The sequence below is a fragment of the Dermochelys coriacea genome, chromosome 2 (genome assembly GCF_009764565.3).
Source record: "Dermochelys coriacea isolate rDerCor1 chromosome 2, rDerCor1.pri.v4, whole genome shotgun sequence".
Lineage (NCBI taxonomy): Eukaryota > Metazoa > Chordata > Testudines > Dermochelyidae > Dermochelys > Dermochelys coriacea.
Window position 1 is genome coordinate 40,618,715 of NC_050069.1, and position 26,809 is coordinate 40,645,523.

The 26,809-nt window shown below is 41.4% G+C and overlaps 1 protein-coding gene across 19 annotated transcripts in view; it reads right to left on the reverse strand.

Moving 5' to 3' along the window:
* Positions 1 to 26,809, reverse strand: part of VPS13B (vacuolar protein sorting 13 homolog B) — a 921,736-nt gene that overhangs the window by 721,102 nt on the left and 173,825 nt on the right. For all 19 annotated transcript variants that reach the window (XM_038388370.2, XM_038388367.2, XM_038388371.2 and 16 more), the window contains exons 13-15: positions 17,967 to 18,158; positions 15,740 to 15,909; positions 6,351 to 6,545 (exon numbers count right to left, since the gene is read on the reverse strand). In XM_038388370.2, the coding sequence (XP_038244298.1) occupies positions 6,351 to 6,545; positions 15,740 to 15,909; positions 17,967 to 18,158 (557 nt within the window). The remainder of the gene's footprint in view (positions 1 to 6,350; positions 6,546 to 15,739; positions 15,910 to 17,966; positions 18,159 to 26,809) is intronic.

A 26,809-nucleotide genomic window follows, 5' to 3' on the forward strand; every position in this document is an offset into this window, starting at 1 on the left:
GGTTGAGGAGAGACATGATTACTCTCTATAAATATATCAGAGGGATAAATACAGGAGAGGGAGAGGAATTATTTCAGCTCAGCACCAATGTGGACACAAGAACAAATGGGTATAAACTGGCCACCACGAAGTTTAGACTTGAAATCAGACGAAGGTTTTTAACCATCAGAGGAGTGAAGTTTTGGAATAGCCTTCCAAGGGAAGTAGTGGGGGCAAAAGATCTATCTGGTTTTAAGATTCTACTTGATAAGTTTATGGAGGAGATGGTATGATGGGATAATGGGATTTTGGTAAGTAATTGATCTTTAAATATTCAGAGTAAATAGGCCAAATCCCCTGAGATGGGATATTAGATGGATGGGATCTGAGTTACCCAGGAAAGAATTTTCTGTAGTATCTGGCTGGTGAATCTTGCCCATATGCTCAGGGTTTAGCTGATTGCCATATTTGGGGTCGGGAAGGAATTTTCCTCCAGGGCAGATTGGAGAGGCCCTGGAGGTTTTTCGCCTTCCTCTGTAGCATGGGGCATGGGTGACTTGAGGGAGGCTTCTCTGCTCCTTGAAGTCTTTAAACCATGATTTAAGGACTTCAATAGCTCAGTCATGGGTGAGGTTTTTCGTAGGGGTGGGTGGGTGAGATTCTGTGGCCTGCGCTGTGCAGGAGGTCGGACTAGATGATCAGAATGGTCCCTTCTGACCTTAGTATCTATGAATCTATAAACCTTCCTGTATACAGTACTATAAAATCCCTCCTGGCCAGAGGCACAAACTCCTTTTATCTGTAAAGGGTTAAGAAGAGCAGGTAACCTGGCTGGCACCTGACCAAAAGGACCAATATGGGGACAAGATACTTTCAACTCTGGCGGGGGACAGGGGGAAAGGTTTTGGTCTGTCTTTTGTGTGTGCTTGCCGGACACAGATCAAGGAAACAAGCAATCCAATTCCATTAGAATAATAAGTATTAGGAAGGGAATGTGTTAGCTTATTTTTGTTTTGGCTTTTGATTTTCTCTGTGCTGAGTGGAAGGTGTATTCCTGGTTTTCTTTTTGTAACTTTAAAGTTTGGCCCCGAGGGAAATCCTCTGTGTTTTTGAATCTGATTGGCCTGTAAGATTATCTTCCATTCTAATTTTACAGAGATGCTTTTTACCTTTTTTCTTTCTAATAAAGTTCTGTTTCTTTTAGAATCTGATTTTTTTTTTTAGTGTCCTAAATGAAAGAGGAGAGAACAAATTTGTAATGAAGAAAAGTCAGGGTGGTCATGGGATTTCCATCAGAGATTCTCTGCAGCAAAAGAATATGGACAGAGGAAATGGATTTTGGTGATGAGCCAGGGTAGGGGATTGCAGGGCAGACCTTGAGATGAGAGAGAGGAGCAAAGAGTAAAGTATGTAGGAAATAAAAGTGTGAAATGGAGAGAATCAACAATCATATCGATGGAGGAAGAGGAGAAAGGCAGAAAGAGAGGAGAGGGCTGGGAGCAGATGAGAAGTCAAACACTGATAAACTTGAAGTCAAAGAAAGACTGAGTGACAGGGTTTTTTGGGGTGGGGCAGGCTAATGGATGGTGTTGAAAGATACCAGGTGATGGTCGGAGAGGGGGAAGTCAGAGACAGAGAGATAAGTGACAGATTGGTGAAGATCAGGAGAAGTGGATGGCCCTTTCAGTGAGTGGGAGAGTTTAATGAAGCCTGGAAGTCAAATGAAGACTACAGGTGTGATGGGTTGGATCACAGAAATCCCTTTGGGACTGCTAACTGATGTACTGAGACTACTTCTTAACCCGTTTTCCCTGGCAGCTTGGGACTTCAACGCCCTTCCTGGTTTAAGCCAGCCACTCTTGCTTGCTACAAACATGTGACTGCACCCCACCCTTCCTTCCCTGATTAATCACTGAGACTGGAAGACAACAGAGACTATGCGAGGGAAGGTTGCCTTTCCTCACCTCCCTGCAGGCTTATGATGAAAATGGCTCAGTAAGCTGTGACCTTTGCTTCTAGAGAGAGAAGGTCTTCGTGGAGGGTCACAATAAGCCCGAGGCTTGCAAAATCCGCCAGGAAACACGGGAACCACAGAGACAAGGACAGAGCTTTGTCACACAACCTTTACAAATCCTGTGAATCAGCAGCTTCATGTGTTACCTGCTGCCTGTTCCCAATTATTCCTCAGGTGCTCAGTGGACTTACAATGATAGCACCTCTGGGGCTCCTCTGCTTATATAGGAGATTTGGGATGAGTAACAGGATAATGGGGAGGTGAACGTCCAGCCTCCTTTTTCCCAAGGGTAAAATGGTGATTCTGCTTTCCCCCAATCCTGTATCCCTCTGCCAGTGGTTTATGTTTAATTGCAGCTTGTGACTGCTCGTAAGAGTCTTCAAAATCAGCCAATCCCCCCACACTGCATCCACAAATCCCCCACATTTTTCTCCCACAAATACTGTTTTACATCATCACTGCACATATTCAGGAATTGTTCCTGAGTAACCAAATCACACATTCCTTCAAAGCTTGTAATGCCTTTTCCCCTCACCCACGTATCTACCAAGTCTCTCATTTCATTTACGTAAGTCCCATTACTCAATCCAGATCCCTCTTAAAATTCCTGAATGTAACCCTGCAAGTTTCAGGTGTCATCTGAAACGGTTTCAAAACCAGTTCCTTAAATTTACCATAGTTTGAAGCATCATAAATAGGCATCTTATTGAATATGTTCAGAACTCTTCCAGTCAATTTTGCTATCAATTTGGTCATCTTTTGATCTTCAGGGATAGCATGGAGGATGCACAGTCTCTCAAAGGTGATGAAATATTCAGCAATATCACTGGATTCATCATACTGTGGACACAGTCGCTCCCATTCATGGATTTTTGGGGAAGGGGAGCCAGCAGCTGAAGGTTTTGGCTCTTTCACTCCATAACAGCCAGTTCATGCTTCTGGGCCTCAATCTGGGCCTGTACTTCTCTGTCACTTAACTTCAGGGCTCTTTTGTCCCTGGCTGCTTCTGCATTAAATTTCCATTTGTTTTAATTCCATCTGTCTTTTATGTTCATTTTCTTTCTCAGCCATTTGCAATCCGTGCAGTTCTGGCTTTTTCTGAGTCTCACTCTCACTCATGTTGCTGATTTTACTGCCTCTATTCCCTTCCCCGAAATAAGCAAACAGAAAATAACAAACCAGTAACCACTTTGTCTGTTCTCCCGCTACCACACCCAAAACCCACTTAAAATCACTAGAAGTATCTCAAAGCAATCAGCTGTGCACAGACCCTGCTCACTGCACCACTGTGACGGGTTGGATCATAGAAACCCCGTTGGGACTGCCAACTGATGTGCTGAGACTACCTCTGACCCTGTTTTCCCTGACAGCTTGGGACTTCAGAACTCTGCCTTGTTTGAGCCAGACACATTAGCCTGCTACAAACACAGACCCAGGTCTGAACCATGTCCTCCAAATGCTGCAGGCTTAACTGAAAACAGCTTAAGAAGTGTTCCTGTCTCCAACACTCAGGCACTCAGCTCCCAATGGGGTCCAAATCCCAAATAAATCCGTTTTAACCTGTATAAAGCTTATACAGGGTAAACTCAAATTGTTTGCCCTCTATAACACTGATAGAGAGATATGCACAGCTGTTGCTCCCCTCTCAGGTATTAATACATACTCTAGCTTAATTAAGAAGTAAAAAGTGATTTTATTAAATACAAAAAGTAGGATTTAAGTGGTTCCAGGTAATAGACAGAACAAAGTGAATTACCAAGCAAAATAAAATAAAAAACGCAAGTCTAAGACTAGTACAGTAAGAAAATGATTACAGATGAAATCTCACCTTCAGAGATCTTCCAGTAAGCTTCTTTTACAGACTAGCCTCCTTCTAATCTGAGTTCAGCAACCACTCACACCCCTGTGGTTACTTTCCTTTGTTCCAGTTTCTTTCAGGTATCCTGTATGGGTGGAGAGTCTACCTCTTGAGCCAGCTAAAGACCAAATGGAGGGATCTTCCAGGGGCTTAAGTAAACTCTCTCTTGTGGGTGGAGACCCACTCCTCTCTCCTATGCAGAATCCAGCTGCAAGCTGGAGTTTTGGAGTCACATGGGCAAGTCACATGTCCATGTACGACTCAGAACTTTACAGGTGGCAGACACTGTTCACATGCTACCTTGAATGTCCCCAGGTAGACTTCTTATGTGGATTGGAGTCTTCCAAGTTCCATAGTCTGTTAAGTGTTTCTTGACTGGGCACTTAACTTGCAAATTCCTTTCTTAAGAAGCTGTCCAAATGCCTTACTAAGGCTACTTAAACTCAAACAAGTACACAGCCAATATTCATAACTTTGAATACAAAAATGATACATGCATACAAATAGGATGAATATATTCAGTAGATCATAACAGTTACAGAGATATGGTACATGGCATATGTACCCTAAAACATATTCCAGTTGTCATATATACATTCATAAGCATATTTCCATAAAGCATTATGGGGTGCAACGTCACAACAGGGTGAGGAAACACACAGTTAAGGGGTCGGATGGGTCATCAACATGGAAGCTGAAGTCACTGAGGATGAGTGAGAGAGAAAGCCAGAAGCCGAAATCAGAGAAGAAGGCTAAAACAACAAGTATCTTGGGGGACCTTGGTGAATTGTAGATGACAACAACAAGCAGGGAGAGAGGCGAAGAGAGTTGAAAGAGAAGAAAATGGGAAGTGGGATAGAGAGGGATTATCATAGCACACTTTATACTTAATACAAATTAAACAAAATGCAGATATCCATTGTTTCATAATTAGGGTAATACTTTTACAAAAACAGTGGGATTTATAACAAAAGTAGCTTTTCTTCAAACCTTTTTGTTATTTTGAATAAATGTGATGATTTAAATTACATTCTACACAGTATATTATAATTGTTCTTTAATTTTTTTCTGTACTACTGTGAAAATTAATTATTGTGGAGCTGAATCTTTTCAACACATGTTGCCACACTTCATGTAAGAATACAATTCATATGTTTACACTAAAACTGGCAGATAAAACAATGGACTTAATCCTGCTCCCATCAACTTCCATAGGAGCAGAACTGGACCCTTCAGTACTGAAAACATCAAGGGGTTTCTTTAACATTTATATATTAACTTTGAGGAAAGTTAAAAAACTAAGGAAAACTTGAAAAGCATTTAGGAATGTTGAATGTGATATTGCTGTCCCCATTATCCAAAATGTGATACGAGGTGAATATCTCATTCTAGAAAACAGAAAATTTGCCCTGTAATTAGCCAGCACAGTATTAATGTTTTACAAGAAGAAAAGGAGGACTTGTGGCACCTTAGAGACTAACAAATTTATTTGAGCATAAGCTTTCGTGAGCTACAACTCACTTCATCGGAGCTGTAGCTCACGAAAGCTTATGCTCAAATAAATTTGTTAGTCTCTAAGGTGCCACAAGTCCTCCTTTTCTTTTTGCGGATACAGACTAACACAGCTGCGACTCTGAAACCTGTTTTACAAGGACATTCTAAGAATAATCATTACTTAGACAGCTATTATGGTATGAGTAGACAAATGCAGTGAAAAATGATGCTTCTGTATGTCTTTCAAAAGAGTCAGTAAAAGTTAGTAGTAATATGAGTAGTCATGATAGTAAATTATTATATTATATTCTGGTAATACTCAAAGACCCTTCAAATGATTCTAACCACTGCACTTGGCCTGGCAGGGAAACTAATTCTCCTGATGATCCAAAGGGGGCAGAGTTTCAACAGATTCTTCTAAAATCTTAGCAGACACCAATTACACATTCTCAAACTGATTTTTTAATGGATTTTTGCAATCTCTTAACCTAGCAAAAGGGCCTCCTCCTCACTAAAGGATATTAAAATGCAATGTTTAGAGGTTCTCCTCACACACTCAGCAGTGCTGGAGTTAATGTTATGCAAAAAATATGTTAAAATGGGTGGCTCACTGTAATCAACAGCAAATATTACTGTAACAATTTTGTATGAAACACGTTCGTCATAGCATCTTACAGAATGTATAAAAATGATTTGTTACAAATGTATTAACTATATTAGTATTAAAACCAATTTTGCAAAGGTTTTCACCAAATAATTTGAATAAATAACAATAAAAAATTAGCTCCCTGGGGCTTCAGCCTGTACTCCTTACAAAGGTGGAAATAGGAAATTTTGCCTAAGTTAAGAGTGCAAAACCAAGCCCTTGATATTTGTCATACACCTCTTTGGAAAAACTGCACGTGCTCTGGGAGATCACAACTCTTAGCATCTAGGACTGTCTGTATTTGCATTAATTCTTTTCAGCGTTCTTTAATAATAAATACACTTCATATTTTCTTTTACCTTAAGGTAGCAGTGTGCATAACAGTAATGAAGCAGGTTATCAGGAGGCTGGCTAAGGCTGCTGACTGTTTGCACAAGTTGTTCAGCATACATTGGCACAGAATGTTCCAGGTTAATTTTGTCCATCAATATTCTAATAGCAGGCAAAGGCCGTAAAGGCTGGAAGCTTGTAGCATTTAACAAACCACTTGAACTCTAGAAAGAAAAAGAAAAAGTATTCTAAAGACAAACTTTTGCAATACCCTATGCTGGACTTCATACCTCTATCAATAAAATTTTTAGAGTCTGAAACACTTCTAAAATAATTTTCCTGTAACAAGTTTTCATGTACACAGTATGTGAAGGTGCAGTATGCTAATCTATAAAAAGGTTATTTACTCATTGCTTCACCACTTGAAAATACAATGCCCCCAAATTCCTGCTGATATAACTTTTACATCACTCTGCACTATCCAGTCTTTATAAATGTGCCAGATATCTTAACTATTATAAGAAAATAATGCATTTAATTTTCAAAAATATGTTACATAAAGATTGTTTACGAAATAAGTAGAAGTTGGAGATAAAAGCTAGTACAAACTGCATGCATTTCAACTAAAAACTGATTAGGAGTTTTCAAGGTCCCCAGTGAAGCCACAAAATTGCTATATTACACAACAAAGATGGTGTGAGAAAGACAGGAAACGTTCCTTCAAGGACTCCAGTTATGTGTTTTTATTGATTCATTCTGATGGAAAGGTTTTCTACCTGACCTGAATGTTGTTTTTCTGGTGGTCAACTGGCATCCTGTTTAACTTGGCTTTAACTATAGGAAGCTGTCAAAGGATCTAACTACAGAAGTGGAAGTAAGATTCATCATCATGGCTGCCATCACCCATACTGGGACTTAAGAATCTACTACCAAACCATTAGATCTCCATTATCCTAAACATGAAAAATATTCTGACTGTATGAGGGGAGTAGATCAGAGGACATCAACATCTAAGTTGGGTACAATTAAATCTTAACCAAAACCTGATAAAGAAAAGTTACTAGCCAAATAAAATTAACAAACTTAGCTAATTGTAAATTAGTAGTGGAGTGTCTTTAAAAAAAGAAAGGATTCAGATATGTGCTGGACTACACATCACCCATGAACTGCACACTTTGGCCACCTTAGCATTAGCATAAGAAATGACAAGCCACCATTGGTTGAACACTGATGCCCCATTATAAAGTTTAAATGTTTATACACAATACACGATGGTCCGCTGTAAAGATTTTACCAGCTTGAGTTTGAGATGGCTACATAACTCAAAAAGAGACTAAACTACAAGCAAGCCCTTCACTCCACCCTAACAAGTCCAATTAAAAGTGCAAATGCTGCAGGGAGAATTATAATTTCTGTATTGATGCTATTTTTCATATCCCACAGCCTGTAAAGAGGGGTGAACAAACTTTTTGGCCCAAGGGCCACATCGGTGTTGCAAAACTGTATGGAGGGCAGGGTTTGTGCCTCCCCAAACAGCCTGGCCCCTGCCCACTATCCACCCCTCCCACTTCCCGCGCCCCTCAGAACCCCCAACCCATCCAACCCCCGCTGCTCCTTGTCCCCTGATCACCCCTTCTTGGGATTCCTACCCCTAAATGCCACCCGGGACTCTACCCCCTATCCAACCCCCCACTCCCTATCCCCCGACTGCCCCGACCCCTGTCCACACCCCAGGCCCCCCAGGACTCCCATGCCTATCCAAACCCCTGTTCCCGGTCTCCTGATTCCCCCCAGAACCTCCGCCCCATCCAACTTCCCCTGCTCCATGTCCCCTGACTTCCCCAACCCCTATCCACACCCCCACTCCTAACCGCTCCCGGGACCCCACCCCTTATCCAACACCCCCTGCTCCCTGTCCCGACTGACACAACCCCTATCCATGACCCCAGCCCATCCAACCCTCCCACTCCCTCTCCCCTGATTGCTCCGACCCTATCCACCCACACACACACAACCCAAAAGCCCCCCCCAGGACTCCCACACCTATCCAACCACTCCCTGTCCCCTGATTGCCCCCAGAGCCCCCTGCCCCTTATCCAACCCCCCCACTCCCCGCCCCCTTACCATGCTGCTCAGAGCAGCAGGAGCTTGCAGCTCTGCCACCCAGCCGGAGCCACCTACACTGCCCGGACTGCATTGCAGGAGCGACGGGCCAGAGCGCTGGCAGTGCAGCACGGTGAGGCTGTGGGGGAGGGAGGACAGCAGGGGAGGGGCCAGGGGCTAGACTCCCCAGCCAGGAGCTCAGGGGCCAGGCAGGACAGTCCCACAGGCCGGATGTGGCCCGCGGGCTATAGTTTGCCCACCTCTGCTGTGAAGTCAGGCTCACTTAGTAACACCATGAGCCCAACTGTAAAGGTCTCAGAGGGAATGAAGAATTATAAATGAGACATTTTAAAAAGTTCTAAAATAGCTTTGATAGTCAGAAAAGTGTTGGAGTTTTCAAGTCCTATCTCTTGACTCACTCCAGAACAACAGAAGTGTTGTTTCCCATTGAAAAGTTGGAGCTCTCCCCTTTCTAGTGTTAATAGCTCGCTTCTAACCCTGATGTATCAAGCGATATCAGACCTTAAACCTATGACTGGTTCAGGACCATCCAGGGTCTCAGGTAGAGTAATCTGGGTGAAGATAAGAATTCCAAAATTGAGGGACAGAAGGTAACATTTCAGGTATATTGATTAAATAAATGGCAGCTGTTTCAAACTGCTTAATGGTTTGGAATGTTATATATAGTCATGAGGGCAATAAATTGGTGGGCTAAGTAAGCTGAGGCTAAAAGTACGTAATACACGCAATTTATTTCATACGTTTCACTACCATACATCATATAATTACTTTACTAGACAAACATTAAAAGAAAGTTAATGCGCAGTGCAAAGTGAAGCACTGAAAAGTAAAGAAATGCTAGAATTAAGGTATCCTATATAACCTTAATTTGGCCCTCTTGTGTATATGCATTATAACAGTCTTTATTTACATGATCACATACTATTTTTTCTACTAGACCCGCCTCCTTCTCTGAACAGGATACTCAGGGAACCTTAGTTCTCACATCTCCTAACTTTTGTGTGCTTCACTTTCAAACCTCACATAGCAATAGTGCATGTAAAAGTGCAAGTAACACTTTCTACGATCTCCAGTTGGCTAGGAGACTCCGTTCCATCTTGGCAGATGCCGATCTGGCCTCACCCATTCACACCTTCATCACCTCTCAGATGCATTATAGCAATGCAATATTTGGCATGAAACCTTCAGCACTTAGGAAACTCCAGCTAGTACAAAACATTGCAGAGCATCTCATGAGCAACTGAGGCTTCTGCAATTGCATTATGCCTGTCCTCCAGTCACTACAATGGCTTCCAATCAACTTCAAGGTCTGGACCTTCTTCTCAAATCACTCTAAGGGTTGGGCCTAGGATACCTACAGACTATCTAAAGGTCCAGGACAAACACCATGATTGACAAATACATTCCTCTGGTACCATGAAATTCTCAACAATAAGGATAAAGCTCATTTGTAGAGAAGACAGAACTTTCTTCAGAGGCAGTCCAAGAGTGTGGAATTATCTCACAAAAGAATGAAGTGCCATCACAAATTTTACCACTTTCCACTCCAAAGGCAAGGCACGCTTCCTTAACCTTGCCTTCTCTAATATAAACACACAGCAACAGTTCCACTTATACAAAAATAAAAAATAAATTAAAACAAAACCCCAGCAAAACAGGGCATTCCACTGCACGTTTCTCCCTCTGGGGAGAAGATGAGAGAACAAACAACGTGTGACATATGTATGCATGTCGTTTAATGCACTACTGGAAGGTGCTCAGATATCATAGTGATGAGTGTGGTATGAAACCTATACAGTACCTAAATAGCATACTTTTAACAGGTATTTTTGTGTGCATCATCGTAGGTTTTTACGAAAGGAAACTGAAAAAAACAGCATTTTACCATATGGAATTATATTGAAACCCACACGAGTCATCAGCAGGGTTTGAACCTTTAGATCCACCACACAGACCTCTGCAACTTGACGTAACTATATAACCAAATGCAGTAATATGTTGCCATTCTCTATGTGGACCAGCACTAGCAGGAGATGAAAAGTTTTCAGTGGATTTCTCAGATACTTGTTGACATCACAGGAATGGTGAGACTCAGTAATCTTGGGTTCCATTTCTGACTCTGAAGGAGAGGTTGCTCTATTGGGTACAGACTCTTCTGCCCAATACTCTCACAACCTGTCCTTGTCTTGTCTCTTTGTCACCCCAACTTCTCATACTGGACCCATTCTCCTTCATGTAACCTGTCCCAATTTCAGCTCTTCAAGATTTCTCCTCCCTGTCACCCAGTCTCCTTTTTACTGCCAGGTTAGTCACTTTACCCAACCCTACTGAGTTCCCACCCCACAGCTCCTTGCCCAGCAAGTCCCATTTCTCCCCATCCAGCCTCATCTGGTCCCCCTCTCTCCACCACCCTGGCATACAGTCTCATCTCTGCTCACGTTTCCCATCCCCACTGCTCCCCTACATGGAGGATAACAGTCTATTACTGCTGTTTATTCCTTCAGCTCAAATGGAAGAGGTCTGCATAGTGAACCTCAAGTTCCAGGGTTTAATTCCTGCTGACAATGCTTGTGGGGAGTAATAACAGTTGCACATGATAGAATTTCTTTGATTCCTTTCAGTTTTCTTCCTGAAAAACACCTAGGAAATTCCATACAAAAATAATGCTAAACGAACACTGTAAGGTTGCAAAATCAAGCACTCCAAAGCCAGAAAATGACAGAATTAAGGCTACATGCCTTCTTCTGTTCATGTTTTATGAAACCATCTTTAATTATATCACTGCAAAATTTTTCCAAGGAAACAATTTCTTGTCTCATTCAGTACACAGGGTACCACACAGACATGGATGTGTTGTCAACAAGGCTGTTGAGAATATGCCTGCCTCATTGACTGACAATGTTTTTTAAATGTAAAATGAATGAGGAAGGGGCCTGCAGGAAGAGAAAAGATGTGTTTGTGATTAAGGTGCTGAATGAAACCTGTGAGCACAGGGTTCCATCCCTATTCCCGACACAGACTTTCTGTATGATGTTAGGGAAGTCATTTAAACCAGAATTTTCATACGTAGCCACAAACTGTTCTCCATTTCCTCGGTGTACGAGCTGAGACACCTAAGGTCTGATTTTCAGTTCTGCACACACAGAACTCCCAACTGCTCGGCAACTCTGAAAAAAATCAGGCCCTAATTATCTCAGGTTGGGCACCCACTTATTGAGACACCCAAAAATTTGTGAACCACCTAATTAATTTTGGACTAAATCTCTCTGCACTGCAGTTCTCTATCGGTAAAATAAGAAAATGTTATTACCCCATGTGACAAAGTGCTGGCAGCTAGCAGGTGAGTCAGCACTCTGATCATTGTGTACTAATTAGTTTCCCCAGAGAGATCTGATTGGGGAATTAAATGTAATTTGCTAATCAGGACAGAAGACTAGGTGAGCTAAAAGATTAATTAGCCCATCAGATGATAAAAAAAGGTATAGGAAGGAAGTGCAGGAGAGAGAAGCAGGGCTAGCAAAGCCCACTCAGAGAGATCTCAGGGGGAAGGGCAACCGTTTCTTTTCTTTGAGCCATGAGAGAGGGCTGAGAATACAAGGGACAGAGTAAATAATATTGTTGCACAAAAATATAAAGGTGTTGGTGGAGAGAACATAAACAGCACTGTGTGGATACTCAACCAATGGAGTCTGCACGGGTTTCTGTGGTGCAAGGCAGCAGAAGTGGATTACACCTGGCTACAGCCCCATTTCACCCATTTCAGGGGTGTTATAAAGATAAATGAATTAATGTTTATGAGGCAACCAAATACTATGGTGATGAGTGCAACAGAAATCTTGTGAAGAAACAAACTCATACTCAATATAAATATTGGATGGTGTGTAGTAAGTTAATCATGAGACCACATACTCAAGGACTGAAATAAAAAGCAATACCACATAGCACCACGGTTCACTTAATACCTTCTCACCCTGTGCAATGAATGAGGCAGGAATTCCATGTATAGAAGTATGTAAAAAGTAGTATGTGATCATGTAATTAAACACTGTATCATAATGCATATGGCACAAGAAGACAAGTTTGCATAGGTAAACTTAATTCTGGCATTTCCTAGCATATGAATTTGACAAAAGTGGAGCTGCTCTGTAATAATTTATGAATACGGTATGTTGACCCTGTTATTGGGATATTTACTGTATAATATATAGTTTGGTATAACAGGCTGTAAGGAAAAGCAAGCAGGAAGCAAACTGTGGCTCAAGATAAGCCAACCCACAGTAAACACTTCAGGGTTGTAAAAGACAATACCCGAACTATTAGGTTTGAAGATTCTACCACCTGGATTCCGCCAACTTGCAGGCCCAGTTTTAATGACCCAGGCCAATGGCCAGAAACTGAAGAGAACAAAGTACTATAGCAGTTTTTAAAAGGACTGTTGATAGAGAGAGGTGTTGACTGTTCAGTAGTTGTTCTGGGAGAGCAGACTGAAATAGGTACCCACTTACATGTCTGAAGAAACTAGGCCACTTGATTCAGAGTAGCAGCCGTGTTAGTCTGTATTCGCAAAAAGAAAAGGAGTACCGGTGGCACCTTAGAGACTAACAAATTTATTAGAGCATAAGCTTTCGTGAGCTACAGCTCACTTCATCGGATGCATTTGGTGGAAAAAACAGAGGAGAGATTTATATACACACACACAGAGAACATGAAACAATGGGTTTATCATACACACTGTAAGGAGAGTGATCACTTAAGATAAGCCATCACCAGTAGCGGGGGGGGGGGAAGGAGGAAAACCTTTCATGGTGACAAGCAAGGTAGGCTAATTCCAGCAGTTAACAAGAATATCAGAGGAACAGTGGGGGGTGGGGTGGGAGGGAGAAATACCATGGGGAAATAGTTTTACTTTGTGTAATGACTCATCCATTCCCAGTCTCTATTCAAGCCTAAGTTAATTGTATCCAGTTTGCAAATTAATTCCAATTCAGCAGTCTCTCTCAGGCATTGGCACCCTGACAGCAGGATTGTCTGGCTATGTAGACTCCCTCCTCAGGCCCTTCGTTACCAGCACTCCCAGCTATCTTCGAGACACCACCGATTTCCTGAGGAAACTACAGTCCATTGGTGATCTTCCTAAACACACCATCCTAGCCACTATGGATGTAGAAGCCCTCTACACCAACATTCCACACAAAGATGGACTACGAGCCATCAGGAACAGTATCCCCGATACTGTCACGGCTAACCTGGTGGCTGAACTTTGTGACTTTGTCCTGACCCATAACTATTTCACATTTGGTGACAATGTATACCTTCAAATCAGCGGCACTGCGATGGGTACCCGCATGGCCCCACAGTATGCCAACATTTTTATGGCTGACTTAGAACAACGCTTCCTCGGCTCTCGTCCCCTAATGCCCCTACTCTACTTGCGCTACATTGATGACATCTTCATCATCTGGACCCATGGAAAAGAAGCTCTTGAGGAATTCCACCATGATTTCAACAATTTCCATCCCACCATCAACCTCAGACTGGACCAGTCCACACAAGAGATCCACTTCCTGGACACTACGGTGCTAATAAGCGATGGTCACATAACCACCACCCTATATCGGAAACCTACTGACCGCTATTCCTACCTACATGCCTCTAGCTTTCATCCAGATCATACCACTCGATCCATTGTCTACAGCCAAGCGCTACGATATAACCGCATTTGCTCCAACCCCTCAGACAGAGACAAACACCTATAAGATCTCTATCATGCATTCCTACAACTACAATACCCACCTGCTGAAGTGAAGAAACAGATTGACAGAGCCAGAAGAGTACGCAGAAGTCACCTACTACAGGACAGGCTCAACAAAGAAAACAACAGAACGCCACTAGCCATCACCTTCAGCCCCCAATTAAAACCTCTCCAACGCATCATCAAGGATCTACAACCTATCCTGAAGGACGAGCCATCACTCTCACAGATCTTGGGAGACAGACCAGTCCTTGCTTACAGACAGCCCCCCAATCTGAAGCAAATACTCACCAGCAACCACACACCACACAACAGAACCACTAACCCAGGAACCTATCCTTGCAACAAAGCCCGTTGCCAACTCTGTCCACATATCTATTCAGGGGATACCATCATAGGGACTAATCACATCAGCCACACTATCAGAGGCTCATTCACCTGCGCATCTACCAATGTTATATATGCCATCATGTGCCAGCAATGCCCCTCTGCCATGTACATTGGCCAAACTGGACAGTCTCTACGTAAAAGAATGAATGGACATAAATCAGACGTCAAGAATTATAACATTCAAAAACCAGTTGGAGAACACTTCAATCTCTCTGGTCACTCGATCACAGATCTTAGAGTGGCTATACTTCAACAAAAAAGCTTCAAAAACAGACTCCAACGAGAGACTGCTGAATTGGAATTAATTTGCAAACTGGATACAATTAACTTAGGCTTGAATAGAGACTGGGAATGGATGAGTCATTACACAAAGTAAAACTATTTCCCCATGGTATTTCTCCCTCCCACCCCACCCCCCACTGTTCCTGTGATATTCTTGTTAACTGCTGGAATTAGCCTACCTCGCTTGTCACCATGAAAGGTTTTCCTCCTTCCCCCCCCTGCTGCTGGTGATGGCTTATCTTAAGTGATCACTCTCCTTACAGTGTGTATGATAAACCCATTGTTTCATGTTCTCTGTGTGTGTGTATATAAATCTCTCCTCTGTTTTTTCCACCAAATGCATCCGATGAAGTGAGCTGTAGCTCACGAAAGCTTATGCTCTAATAAATTTGTTAGTCTCTAAGGTGCCACCGGTACTCCTTTTCTTTAGGCCACTTGAGACTTCCATCAAGGAATGGTAAAACAGACATGCATGTAGACTGATTGTTGTTTTCAAATACTTTGGTTCCTACTGTTATGATAAATCATACTTGCGTTTTGAGAAGGTTGTTGGGTTACTGTACACACCACTGGTCACAAACTCCTGAAGGGAAGATACTAAATCTATTTGGACCTGCTGCGTAAGATTGGTTGACACACAAAGTACTGTAGCCAGGGCCTGGTCTAAGAAAGGGAGAATATAAAGGCATGGGCAAAGGACTTGAGGGAGTGTACTCAGAGAGCCAAAAGAGAGGACACAGATGTAGCTAATCCTGTAACCATGACAATGAATGCTTGACTATGCAACCTTAATGTACTTTAATCTTGGGGGGGGGGTGTATTACAAATTGAGCAAATATATATAAAATTTACTGTAGATAAAAATCTTACCTTCTGTCCCATGATTATAGGCAGCAAATGGCCCAGTAAATTGAATTCAGCCATATAGATTGTAATGGTGCACTTAAGAATGGTAAAGCTTGTGAGTCGAGTGGGAATGTATTCCTCCAAAGATGCTATTTCTTCCAAGTTTGGCATAGTTCTATTTCCTTCCGCAATATCTAAAATCAATCACGATTACACAAATAAATTCGGCATACGATTAAAATAAGTAAATGGATTACCTTAAAATTCATAGATCCTAAGGCCAGAAAGAACCATTGTGATCATCTAGCCTGACTCTCTGTATAAAACAGGCCACAGAATTTCCCAAAAATAATTCATGGAGCATATCTTTCAGAAAACCATCCAATCTTAATTTAAAAATTGCCAGTGACAGAGAATCCATCACAACCCTTCGTAAATCATTCCAATAGTTAATTATTTGCACTGTTAAAAATGTATGCCTTACATTATTTGCCGTCTGAATTTGTGTAGCTTCACCTTCCAACCATTGGATTGAGTTATACCTTTCTCTGCTTGAAGAGCCCATTGTTAAACATTAGTTCCCCACATAGATACTCAAAGACTGTAATTAAGACACCCATTCCCTTCTCTTTGTTAATCTAAATAGATTATATTCTTATGTTATGTCCTTATGATCTTATTGAACTCTCTAAGTCTATCACTATAAGGCAAGTTTTCTAATCATTCTCATGGCTCTTCTCTGTACCAACTCCAATTTATCAATATCCTTTTTAAATTGTGGGCACCAGAACAGGACAAAATATTCCAGCAGTGGTCGCACCAGCGCCAAATACGGAGGTAAAATAACTTATCTACTCCTACTCAAGATTCCTCCTCGGGTCACAGCATTGCACTGGGAGCTCATGTTCAGCTGATTATCCATCAGAACCCCCAAATCTTTTTCAGAGTCTCTGCTTTCCAGGATAGAGTCCCCTATCTTGTAAATATAGCCTATATTGTTTGTTCCTAGATGTATACATTTACATTTAGCCATATTAAAATGCACATTGTTTGCTTGCACCCATATTACCAAGCCACCCAGATCGCTCTGAATCCGTGGTCTGTCTTCTTCATAATTTACTATTCCTCAATTTTTGTGTCTTCTGCAAATTTTATTAGTGATGATTTTACATTTTCTTCCAGGTAATTCATAAAAATGTTCAGCAGCATACAGCGAAAAACTGATTCCAGGAGGGCCCTCTGGAAACAGATCCACTTGATGACTATTCCCCGCTCACAGTTACACTTTGAGATCTATCAGATTTTAATCCATTTAAGGTGTGGTGTGTTAATTTTATATCATTCTAAGTTTTTTAATCAAAATGTTGGTGCAATACCAAGTCAAACACCTAAGCAAAGTCTAAATATATTAAATCAACTCTATTAACTTTATCAACCAAAGCAAGATATCAAGTTAGTTTGACAGGATCTATTTTCCGCATACCCATGTTAATTTGATTTGAATTACATTACCCACTTTAGTTCTTTATTAATCGAGTACCATTATCAGCCGCTCCATTATCTTGCTTGGAATCGATGTCCAGCTCACAGGCCTAAAATTACCTGTAATTTTCTCCAGTGTCTAGTACAGTATTTTTTGTGGATTACTAAAAGATGCAATTTTTTAATCTTTCTCTATATATATTTGGGAATATTATCCTTTGTACATTAGGTTCTACTTAATGCTCAATATAATAATAATGAATTATTTTCCTCACTTGGAAATCCACACTTGTAGAGTGAAAAATGCACATGGGCTCTCTGTTTTGTCTAAAATGTTTATCTTAATAGCAGGCCATAATTAGCGTCCATTCCCATTTTCTGTTTAATCCCATTATTTCATAAACATTAACCCACATTAAGGGTTTCCTTTTATTTTCTGGGACTTTAGAGGAGAAAAGTACACTCATGAGTGTGGATGTTGTGATGATGCAAAGCCTCCACCCACCACGGGACTTGTAGGTAAACAGCATAGCCATAAAAGTAGTATGTGCTGGTCAGAGAATGGCATAGTTAGGACTGCCAGGGCATATACTGATTCACTTTACCCACTCCCTAGCCTTTGCTGGTGTGACTCCCATGAAAAGACAGGCAGAGATTAAATTTCCTCTCTGCATCCCCACTTCCACAATTTGCAGTTTGCACCTTTCAGCAGTGCTGAATCTGGTCTATTATATGTAAAAAAACATTCATAATTAAATAAGCAACATACCTAGTTTGGGTTTGTTATATGGCTCATATTCATGTTCCACAGCACAAACTATCATTTTCATTATCCTGTGTACTGCACTGCTATCCAAACGAAGATCCAGTGGACCTACAATGAGGCTTTTCGTAGACATCTCCTGCACATTTACAAAATCTTCACTCTTTGATGAAGAAAGGTCTTGCTGATTTCCAGAAACTAAATAAAAGTGTATTTTTTTCAGTCAGTAAAATGAATGATAACAATTGGGAATATCAAGGTATTAATGTTGTCTATTTTTGGATACAGCTCTTACGACCCCAGATTTATTATTAGGAAAAAAAATTACACAGGAAACATAATTAAATAAATGCAACACTTCTGTTAACACAGAGTTAATCTATATTTTTAAGAATTTTTATTCCTTTTCATGTTGAGAAAACTAAGGATGAGATTCTGTGCTGTGCAATATATAAGAGCAGACTCGGGGAGGAAACACTATTGTTTTTGGAAGCCAAAAACATTCCCAGATAATTTAGGCAGTCCCAGGAAACTGTCTAAATTACAGAAGCCTGATACCAGCTGCCTATGGATAGCTGTGCTGCTCAAAATCTTTGCAGTGTGGCACTGTAGCCCCAATCCTAATAAACTCTAATGTGACCTCAGTTCCTGCACCACAGGAATTCCCACCAAGTTGGAATTGGTGCTTTTAAAGCCCTTTTACCTGGCATAAAGGGGCCTGAGCAGAACTGAGAATCTCACTCTATGTTATTGTAATAGAAACTGGATTGACAGCTCCAGGAGATAAATCTCTCTCGTTCATCCACACGAGGTACAGCACTGGCAGTGAGAATGCAAACTTCGTCACCAATGCACTTCAGTCCTGTTTTTGAAGGACCACCCCAAGGATGAAAGGTTTGTTCAAACTCCATGTCCAATTGATCTTTGGCCTCGGTGCTAAGACCACCAATAAGTATACCAATTAGAGCTAAACGTGATGGTAGTTCTTGTGATACAGGCATTTGGAAGAAATGGACTGAAACCACCAACTCATTGTACACAGGCCACTGGACAACCATTAGATGATAGTGACTACATTATTATAAAACTATTTTATAGTAAAATACTTCAGCCAAATTCTTCTAACTTTAGTGATTTAGGTTTTGTAACTTTTTATTTTTTTTACACTATTCATTAAAAGATTTCTTCACCTTTTCCTTAGCATATTTACTCAGGAAAAGTCCATTAAGGTTCATTTCATTTTCAGTGATTTTTTTACAGTGATTCAGCAGTTTTTATAGTGTCCTTGTAGAGTTGAAATATCAAATGGCCTGTTGAGGGTCACACAAAACTAGAACCAGGATCAAACTGACTCCCAGCCCATTTCTCTAACAACACACAAAAGAATAGAGCAAACATACAAACACAAGAAAAATCTGAATCAAAGATGAGCAATGAGAGCCTAGTCCATTCCAAGAGCTATCATATTTGGATGGTATCTGGATAACTGGTAGCACACCAAACTCCAAAATCCATCTGACCAAAGTGGTGCCAAATAGGAAACATACTTTTTCCAAAACAAAAATAAATAGAGAGACAGCCTGTGATGGCTGGGAAGGTGGTTTTATGAAAGCCTGCAGCACAGTATTTATTACTGTGTACTACTGGAGAACTGGTTAGTGGGAATCTGGTAAGGTGATGATGATTAGAATTTCACCTTGGTTTCTTGGAGTTTTCCAAACCTTTCCCTTGCAAACACCTGTCTCACCAAAACGTAATCCTTGATTTCCATGGTCAAGCTGTCTTGTAAAAACTATTGTGTCTTTCACTTTAATTGGCTTTGGGAATGCTAATACTTGCATAAGTGATTCCATAGATATAATTTCCTCTGCAGGTATGTCTACACTGAAGTGTAAGGTCGGGTTCAGACTCCAGTTAAAGCCTAACCCCCCTTCTGTTTACTCACAAATTGTGCTAAAACAGGGCTTGGACCCAGGGTTCCAGGACTTTGAGGAGCTGCAGGCTGTGAGCCCGAGTCAAGTCATGACTCAGGTTTTGAGCTCTAATGCTTTGCAGTGTAAACACAGCACCCCCTTAACTCAGGTTCTGGGAGTACCCAAAAGTATCTCACCATTTAATGGACCAAATTCATATGCCCTATCCCAAGAATCCCCAATCAACTCCAAAGAAAAATGGAAACAACCCCCATCCCTTGATGTTCAGCAGCAGCTCACAGAGTCAGCACTGACCCTTCCGTTGTCGTCTGATCACCCAGCTGCCAACACATGAGAGCGCCTTCTGAGTTTGTAATGAACAGAACTGTGTGGGGATGGGGAAGGTGAAAATGTGTTTCATGTGCAAATTTAGTCCATTTCAGTTAGAGGTACTCCAGGAAGTCCATAGATGGAAAAATAATTTGTCCCAAATACAACTGGGGCTTGAAATTCTGACTGTTCTGATTCAGCGGCTCTCGCTATTGTAGGTCCATTCAGTGGGAAATGGCTCACCTTTGGCTTCACAAAGATTGTGAAGAGCATAGCAAGCCACAGCAATGCAGACAGCATTGATGACACCTGGCATCCAAACACATCTGTAGACATTGCCAATATATTCCATATATATTCCATATATGCCAAAAGCACATTCAGTAACCATTCTACACCTGCCAGGACCTCTAAAATCAGGGTACAATTTCATAAACCAAGGCTAAAGGAGGAATGTGGAGTCTGCCAGAATAATGGCAGGGACAGTAACTCTATTTATAAACAACGTCATTTGGTGGGAATAATGTCCCAGCCTGTCCAAGAATGTAGACTCCTGCAGGGTAACAAAACACTGACAACATGAACTTTCCCAGTGTACCCACCTTGACATTAATAAATCAACCTCTGTGGCCCACAAGAACCTGAACAATAATGGAGTAGTACTCTTTGTTATTTATATACTTATATGCTCCTTGACGAGGGCTAACTATGGCTCTGAGGCAGTTGCGAAACCCCATTCTCTCAAAGCCAGCAATCACATCAGGATATCTTTTGAGCCTGCCATCAGGATATCTTTTGAGCCTGCCACTCTGGGGTAAATCACACACCTGATTGCCTCAGAAACCTCCACCACCATTTTACCCACAATCAACTTCCCAACACCAAACTGGTTGGCAATGGACAGTGCAGTCTGGGGTAGCCAGCTTCCAGATGCCTATAGCAACCCACTTCTGCACCAGAAAGGATGCCTTTATGCTGAAGGATCACGGCAAGCTGCTCACAAAACTACAAAAATGTAGCTTTCTTCATACGAAAGTTCTGGAGTTACTGGTGATCATCCCAGGTCTTCATGACAGTGTGATCCCACCAATCTTTGCATGTGGCCCTGTGGCAAAAGCACCAGTCTACACAAGGAGCATCAGCAGCTATACTGAGCATCATGAGTAGCATCAGCCAGTCTGAGTCTGCCATGCCTGGGTACTTCTCTCCCTCTGCCACCTCCTGCTCCATCATACACTCTGTCAGTGCCTTTGGTGGGGTCAGAAAGCAGCACTGAAATGTCCACAAGCACCTCATGGAAGCTTTGCCCAATTCCTGACACAGGAGTGAAATCACAAGCAAGGGAAGTTCTGGGAAAGGTACCTCCTGCAGGTTGATCAGCAGGATGTATCGGTGAGCTGTTCAAACTTCCTGTAATATGCATGTGGACAGTAAAGTTTTCCCACAGTGCACCACGGTCAAAGGCCTAGAGCAGGGAGATTTCAGGAGGGTGCTAGAGAGTCTGGGATATAGCTGGTTTCACTCTGGGTTGTCTGCTACAATGTGGACGCCAGAGCCACAGCTTAGAAAATTCTTAATGTGGGGTTAGCAATCAGTGTAGATGCTCAAGCCCCAGGTTTTCTAACCTATTGTCAGTTGGCTCAAGTTCCACTAACCCTGGGCTTACATTGCAGTGTAGACATACCCTGAGATGCTAAGAGTGCATTTATCACCTTCTTAGAATATCCAAGTATTTCTAGCTCTCTTCTGCCCCATTTTCACACTGATATAGTTTTAGAAGCACTTGATTGGATGCAAGCAAATATTCAGTGTCCCCTTCTGTGTTGGGAGCTTGATAGGAGGGTTCCAACTACATCTGAATCAGGTCTGAGAACCAACATGTGCAGGGCCATTAAGAGATGATCATAATCACTGTGGCCTGTTCCTTCACAATATTCTTTACCCTCTTCACTATCAGAGGGAGGACATAAAGAAGATCCTTGGGGACATATATAAAATAAGAAAAGGAGTACTTGTGGCACCTTAGAGACTAACAAATTTATTCATCGGATGCATCCGATGAAGTGAGCTGTAGCTCACGAAAGCTTATGCTCTAATAAATTTGTTAGTCTCTAAGGTGCCACAAGTACTCCTTTTCTTTTTGCGAATACAGACTAACACGGCTGCTACTCTGAAACATATAAAATAAGGTTTTTGTTTCTGTTTCTCTCCTCCTTTTGGTATTCCAACTGAGCCTGGACACAAATAGGTTCATCAGTGGACTGCTGACCTAACTTTGATGATGCTCTGGAGGGCTGACTGGTCCAGGCTTCATTTTCCAAGGTCTGCATGTGTTCTGCTCAGTCAAGTGATCCCCACAGTGTGAGTTTTTGCCCAGGATGCAACCAACATTTTCTCCTATGTATAGCTAATGATCTCTTGGTTTTTTAATTGGTTTAAATATACCATAATATTGAGCAGTCAGAAACAGAAGATTCTGAAGAATCACCTGCTAGAAATAGAGGAGAGCTTATCTGATGTCAGAGCTCCATCAAAGTTATAGTCCCTCCCCTACTTCGGTGGACCACAGTCCTGAGATCACCATTAAAAATGTTTGAATTTATATAGGTTCTTTTTTAAAAAATCTGAATATTCAAGGCCCCAAATCCCAATTTTTTTATTAAAGTAAAAAAATGTTAGGCTGGTGGGCTGTTTTCTGTCACCATGCTCATTCTGTTTTGGCAGTCAGCTTACTTAGCCAATTTAGTAAACAAGAAGTTAACAGCTTTCCTGTTAAAAAAGGAACCAAGATTATACTTAAAGTCACAGCTGTGAAACCTTGTCTATCTGTCCAATGTTCTTTGTAAATTTTGAGATTAAATAATAACTTGGGGGGGGATTTGTACCCTTGCATTTTTGAAATTTTTAAACCAATTCAAGCAAGATGGTCACTGATGTGATATCTCCATGGACCTCATGACCAGAAGAATTTATGTCAACTTCCTCAGTGACAATCTGTCTAGACTGACATATTTTAGGGAACTGCAAAAAGGAAGCAGTTTGAGCGTGGGAATCAGACCTGCTGCACAGATACGCATCTGCCTTTTCGAGAGGTTGTAGTAGGAGCTAGCACCTTTCCGGGTGGATACGGCATTGCAGTTATGTCACCTGGGGATGGCGTTCTCCATAGCCTTCTCAACCATCTTGAAGGGGAAACCTCACCTACACACTAATTGGAAAAAATAATTTCTTCCTCCTGGTTGTTATGGGAGAGACCTATACTTTTCCCATGATTCAGGAGGCACTCTAAAGCTTTCTTGCCAGTTCTGCCATCTCTGGAAGTAGGGGGTCCATCATTCAGGTTGAAGTTTTTTTGTTTATTTTTGTATCTCTGGTAAATTGTCACTGGATCTTATCTAGTTTTGGTGAAGGAAGCTCTCCTGCAGCCTGCTCAGTTGGGCCAGAATAGACCTAATCTATACTCCAGATAGAGACACAGATTCCCTGAAATCTGTTTAGCTCGCTCTGCATGGACCTCGCCTACATACTAGATAATAGCTCCACCTTTGTCCCTACCAGTCTGGCAGCCTGTAAGGAGTTCGGCAATGGCAGCATTTATTCTCCACTGCTTCCACTTGCTGTTTTTGTTTACCATTTCAGGAGGAGAGAGAGGCAGGAAAAGGAACTAATCCCATAAAACGTGCTTAGAAATCCAAGTGAAATAAGGTAGCAGTTTTGAGGAAAAAAACAAAAGCACTGAAAAATATTAAAAATTTAGTTTTAAACCTCTTAAAATCTTGTGAAAGGCTGTACTAAAAGGGAAACCTAGAGTCTGTCCTCTGTTTCAATGTTCTCTGTATCCAAGCCTGTGCATTCTTCCTCAGACAAGCCTGGGAAGCAATCCCTGACTAACAGCCAAAAATCTTGTGGACCTCCAGTTGTTCAAGAGAAGGGGAATACCATACTGTGAAGATCAACAAGAAGGGGACGTAACTTTATACAAGACATTGTGTGCAACTTGGATCAAAAGTCCTAACAATAATGGCCCAAATTTTCAAAAAATATCACTTGTATGCATAATTTTTGAGTACTACTATTTGTATATACAAGTGACAGAATTTGTACAAACTTCATTTGCAAAAAAAGTTGAGTACAAATTAAGTATAGAAAGGATGTGTGTGGGTAAATTCTATCTGTTGTATTGACAAATGTTAAATGCTCAAGAACTTCACTTGCAATTTTGTATGTGTATAAATGGAAGGATGGGTAAAGTATCATTTGAAGATCTGGCCCTAAAAAAAACATTTCTAATACTTTAGAAACACCTATTAAATTGAGGAACTATTGCATATTTTAAAAACCATAAATCTACACTAATGTGCAGCATGACATTCCAAAACCACATTTTATTTCATTTGATCAGTAAGGGGGTTCATATAATATGCATTCTGTCAGGTCTACTCAGCTTTTCATTGCAGTGGTTGACAGGATGAAGGGACTCAAGCATCAGAAGCTTTCCTGGCACATGTCCCTATACAGAACATCTGCAGAGCCACACCATGGTTCAATATCTATACCTTCACGATCCACTATGCCATCACCCAGGAAGCCTGGGATGATGCTGGCTTTGGCAGAGCTGTGTTGCAATCTGCATGTCCATGAACTCCTGCCCACCTCCAAAGGTACTGCTTGGGAGTCACCTAACATGGAATGGACATGAGCAAGCACTCAAAGAAGAAAAAAGATTACCCACCCCTCGTAGCTGACCGTGTAACTGTCGTTCTTCGAGATGTGTTGCTTGTGTCCATTCCAAGATCCAACCTCCTTCTGTCGGAGTTCCGGCAAGAAGGAACTGAAGGTGTGGGTTTGGGGGGAGGAAGGGGAGGGGAGACTCACATCTGCCTGGGTAGATAAATCGTTATCAAGGGGATTGGTTTTACATGTAGAAGCCGACACCTCAGAGGCTTTCCTCTTTTTCTGGGCCCTGTCACCAGACCTTAGAGTCCAACAAAGGTGACATCTTTTTTACCCACAGAACCATCCAGAAAATGACCTTGAATTACCTGTAGAAAAACTATAATGTAAAAAAATGCTACATGCTGAAGCATTAACTAACCTTGTGTAGCTTTAGCTATCCTCAGAGGAACACGATAACTTTTAAATGAGCCAGACACGTCTATGGATCAACTTGCCAGTTCCAGATGACCTTGCAGCCAAGATTATTTGCAACAGGATTGCTTGTAATCTGTTCTCTCTTTGCTCTTGAGGTAAACGTACAGCAAATTGAGCACTTGGAGGATGAGTTCCCTTCCCCTAAACATGACAGGCACCCAACATGTGCACAAGATGCCATGAACATCGCCGGACAGGATACATATCTTTTGAAACCATGCGTCTTTTTTGGTTCCATCAACAACTATCTATACTATTACTAACTATAAGACTAAACTCTCTATAGCTACTAACAATTAAGATTTTAACTAACTAATCATGGATCCAAGAGGATACCTGAGCTGCCTACAAAAGGTTCAGCTGGTCGCAGTTGGAAGGAACAGAGGCAGCTGGAGGGCCACACCCCTTTTATACTCTTGCCTTGGAACATTTGACATTCTGTGAGGGGAGGGGAGGGGAGGGGAGAGGAGGGGAGTGAGCACCCTAATGACTACTGCTAGTTAAAGCTCTAGGGATCAGACTGCACCAGTTCAGAACATCTTGAGAGTGGGAATATGCACAGGACACTTGAAAAAAATCCAGTTTTAGAGGTACTAAACTTAAGTGTGTCTTTTTAAATTGAGGACTTTGCATAAGAACAAAATATTTTCTTTAACAGTGCATCTGTTCACCATTCCCCAGCTGATATCGCCATCCTATATATGTGAAAATTGTTTTTACAACAGACAATTGTGAGTTCCGCAGCATACAGGTAAGCATATATACAGAAAACAGCTGATTTTCTGTACAATACATCTGCTTGGTCAGAAGCCCATCAAGTACACACCAGAAAACCCCCATGGCAATAATATTTATTCACCCTTAAATGCAGGTGGGGAAAGAAGTAGTTACCCAACAAAGGGATGGAGCTATGGAATAGCAGCTCTACAGGGTATTCGGTCAGAGAAAATGACCTTGAATTACCTATAGAAAAACTATAATGTAAAAAAATACTACATGCTGAATCATTAACTAACCTTGAGTAGCTTTAGCTATCCTCAGAGGAACACGATAACGTTTAAATGAGCCAGACACGTCAAAATTAGAAAGCTCAAGAATGGCTGATAATTGGTGCAGAAGACTAAATATACATATGGTTTGAACCAATATTTCCCATAAATCCTCAAACTGCATAATTAAAATACTCTAAACCCACCATCTTCTGTGTATTTGCTAATCCCACTATCCCAAAATAATAAATGTGTAGGTTTGTCTACACACTTAGCCATGTAATTTGGGTGTTGTAACTTTCTTCTTCTGAACATTTTTTCCTGGAGAATATATGGCCCTAGGACATCAAGTAGAAAATAAGCAGCAAAAACAGATTAACTCTTAAGAAACAAAGCTCTTGTCATATAAATCTTCTATATATAAAATAAGAAATCACAGAAAATATATTCTAAAACTAGAATTATT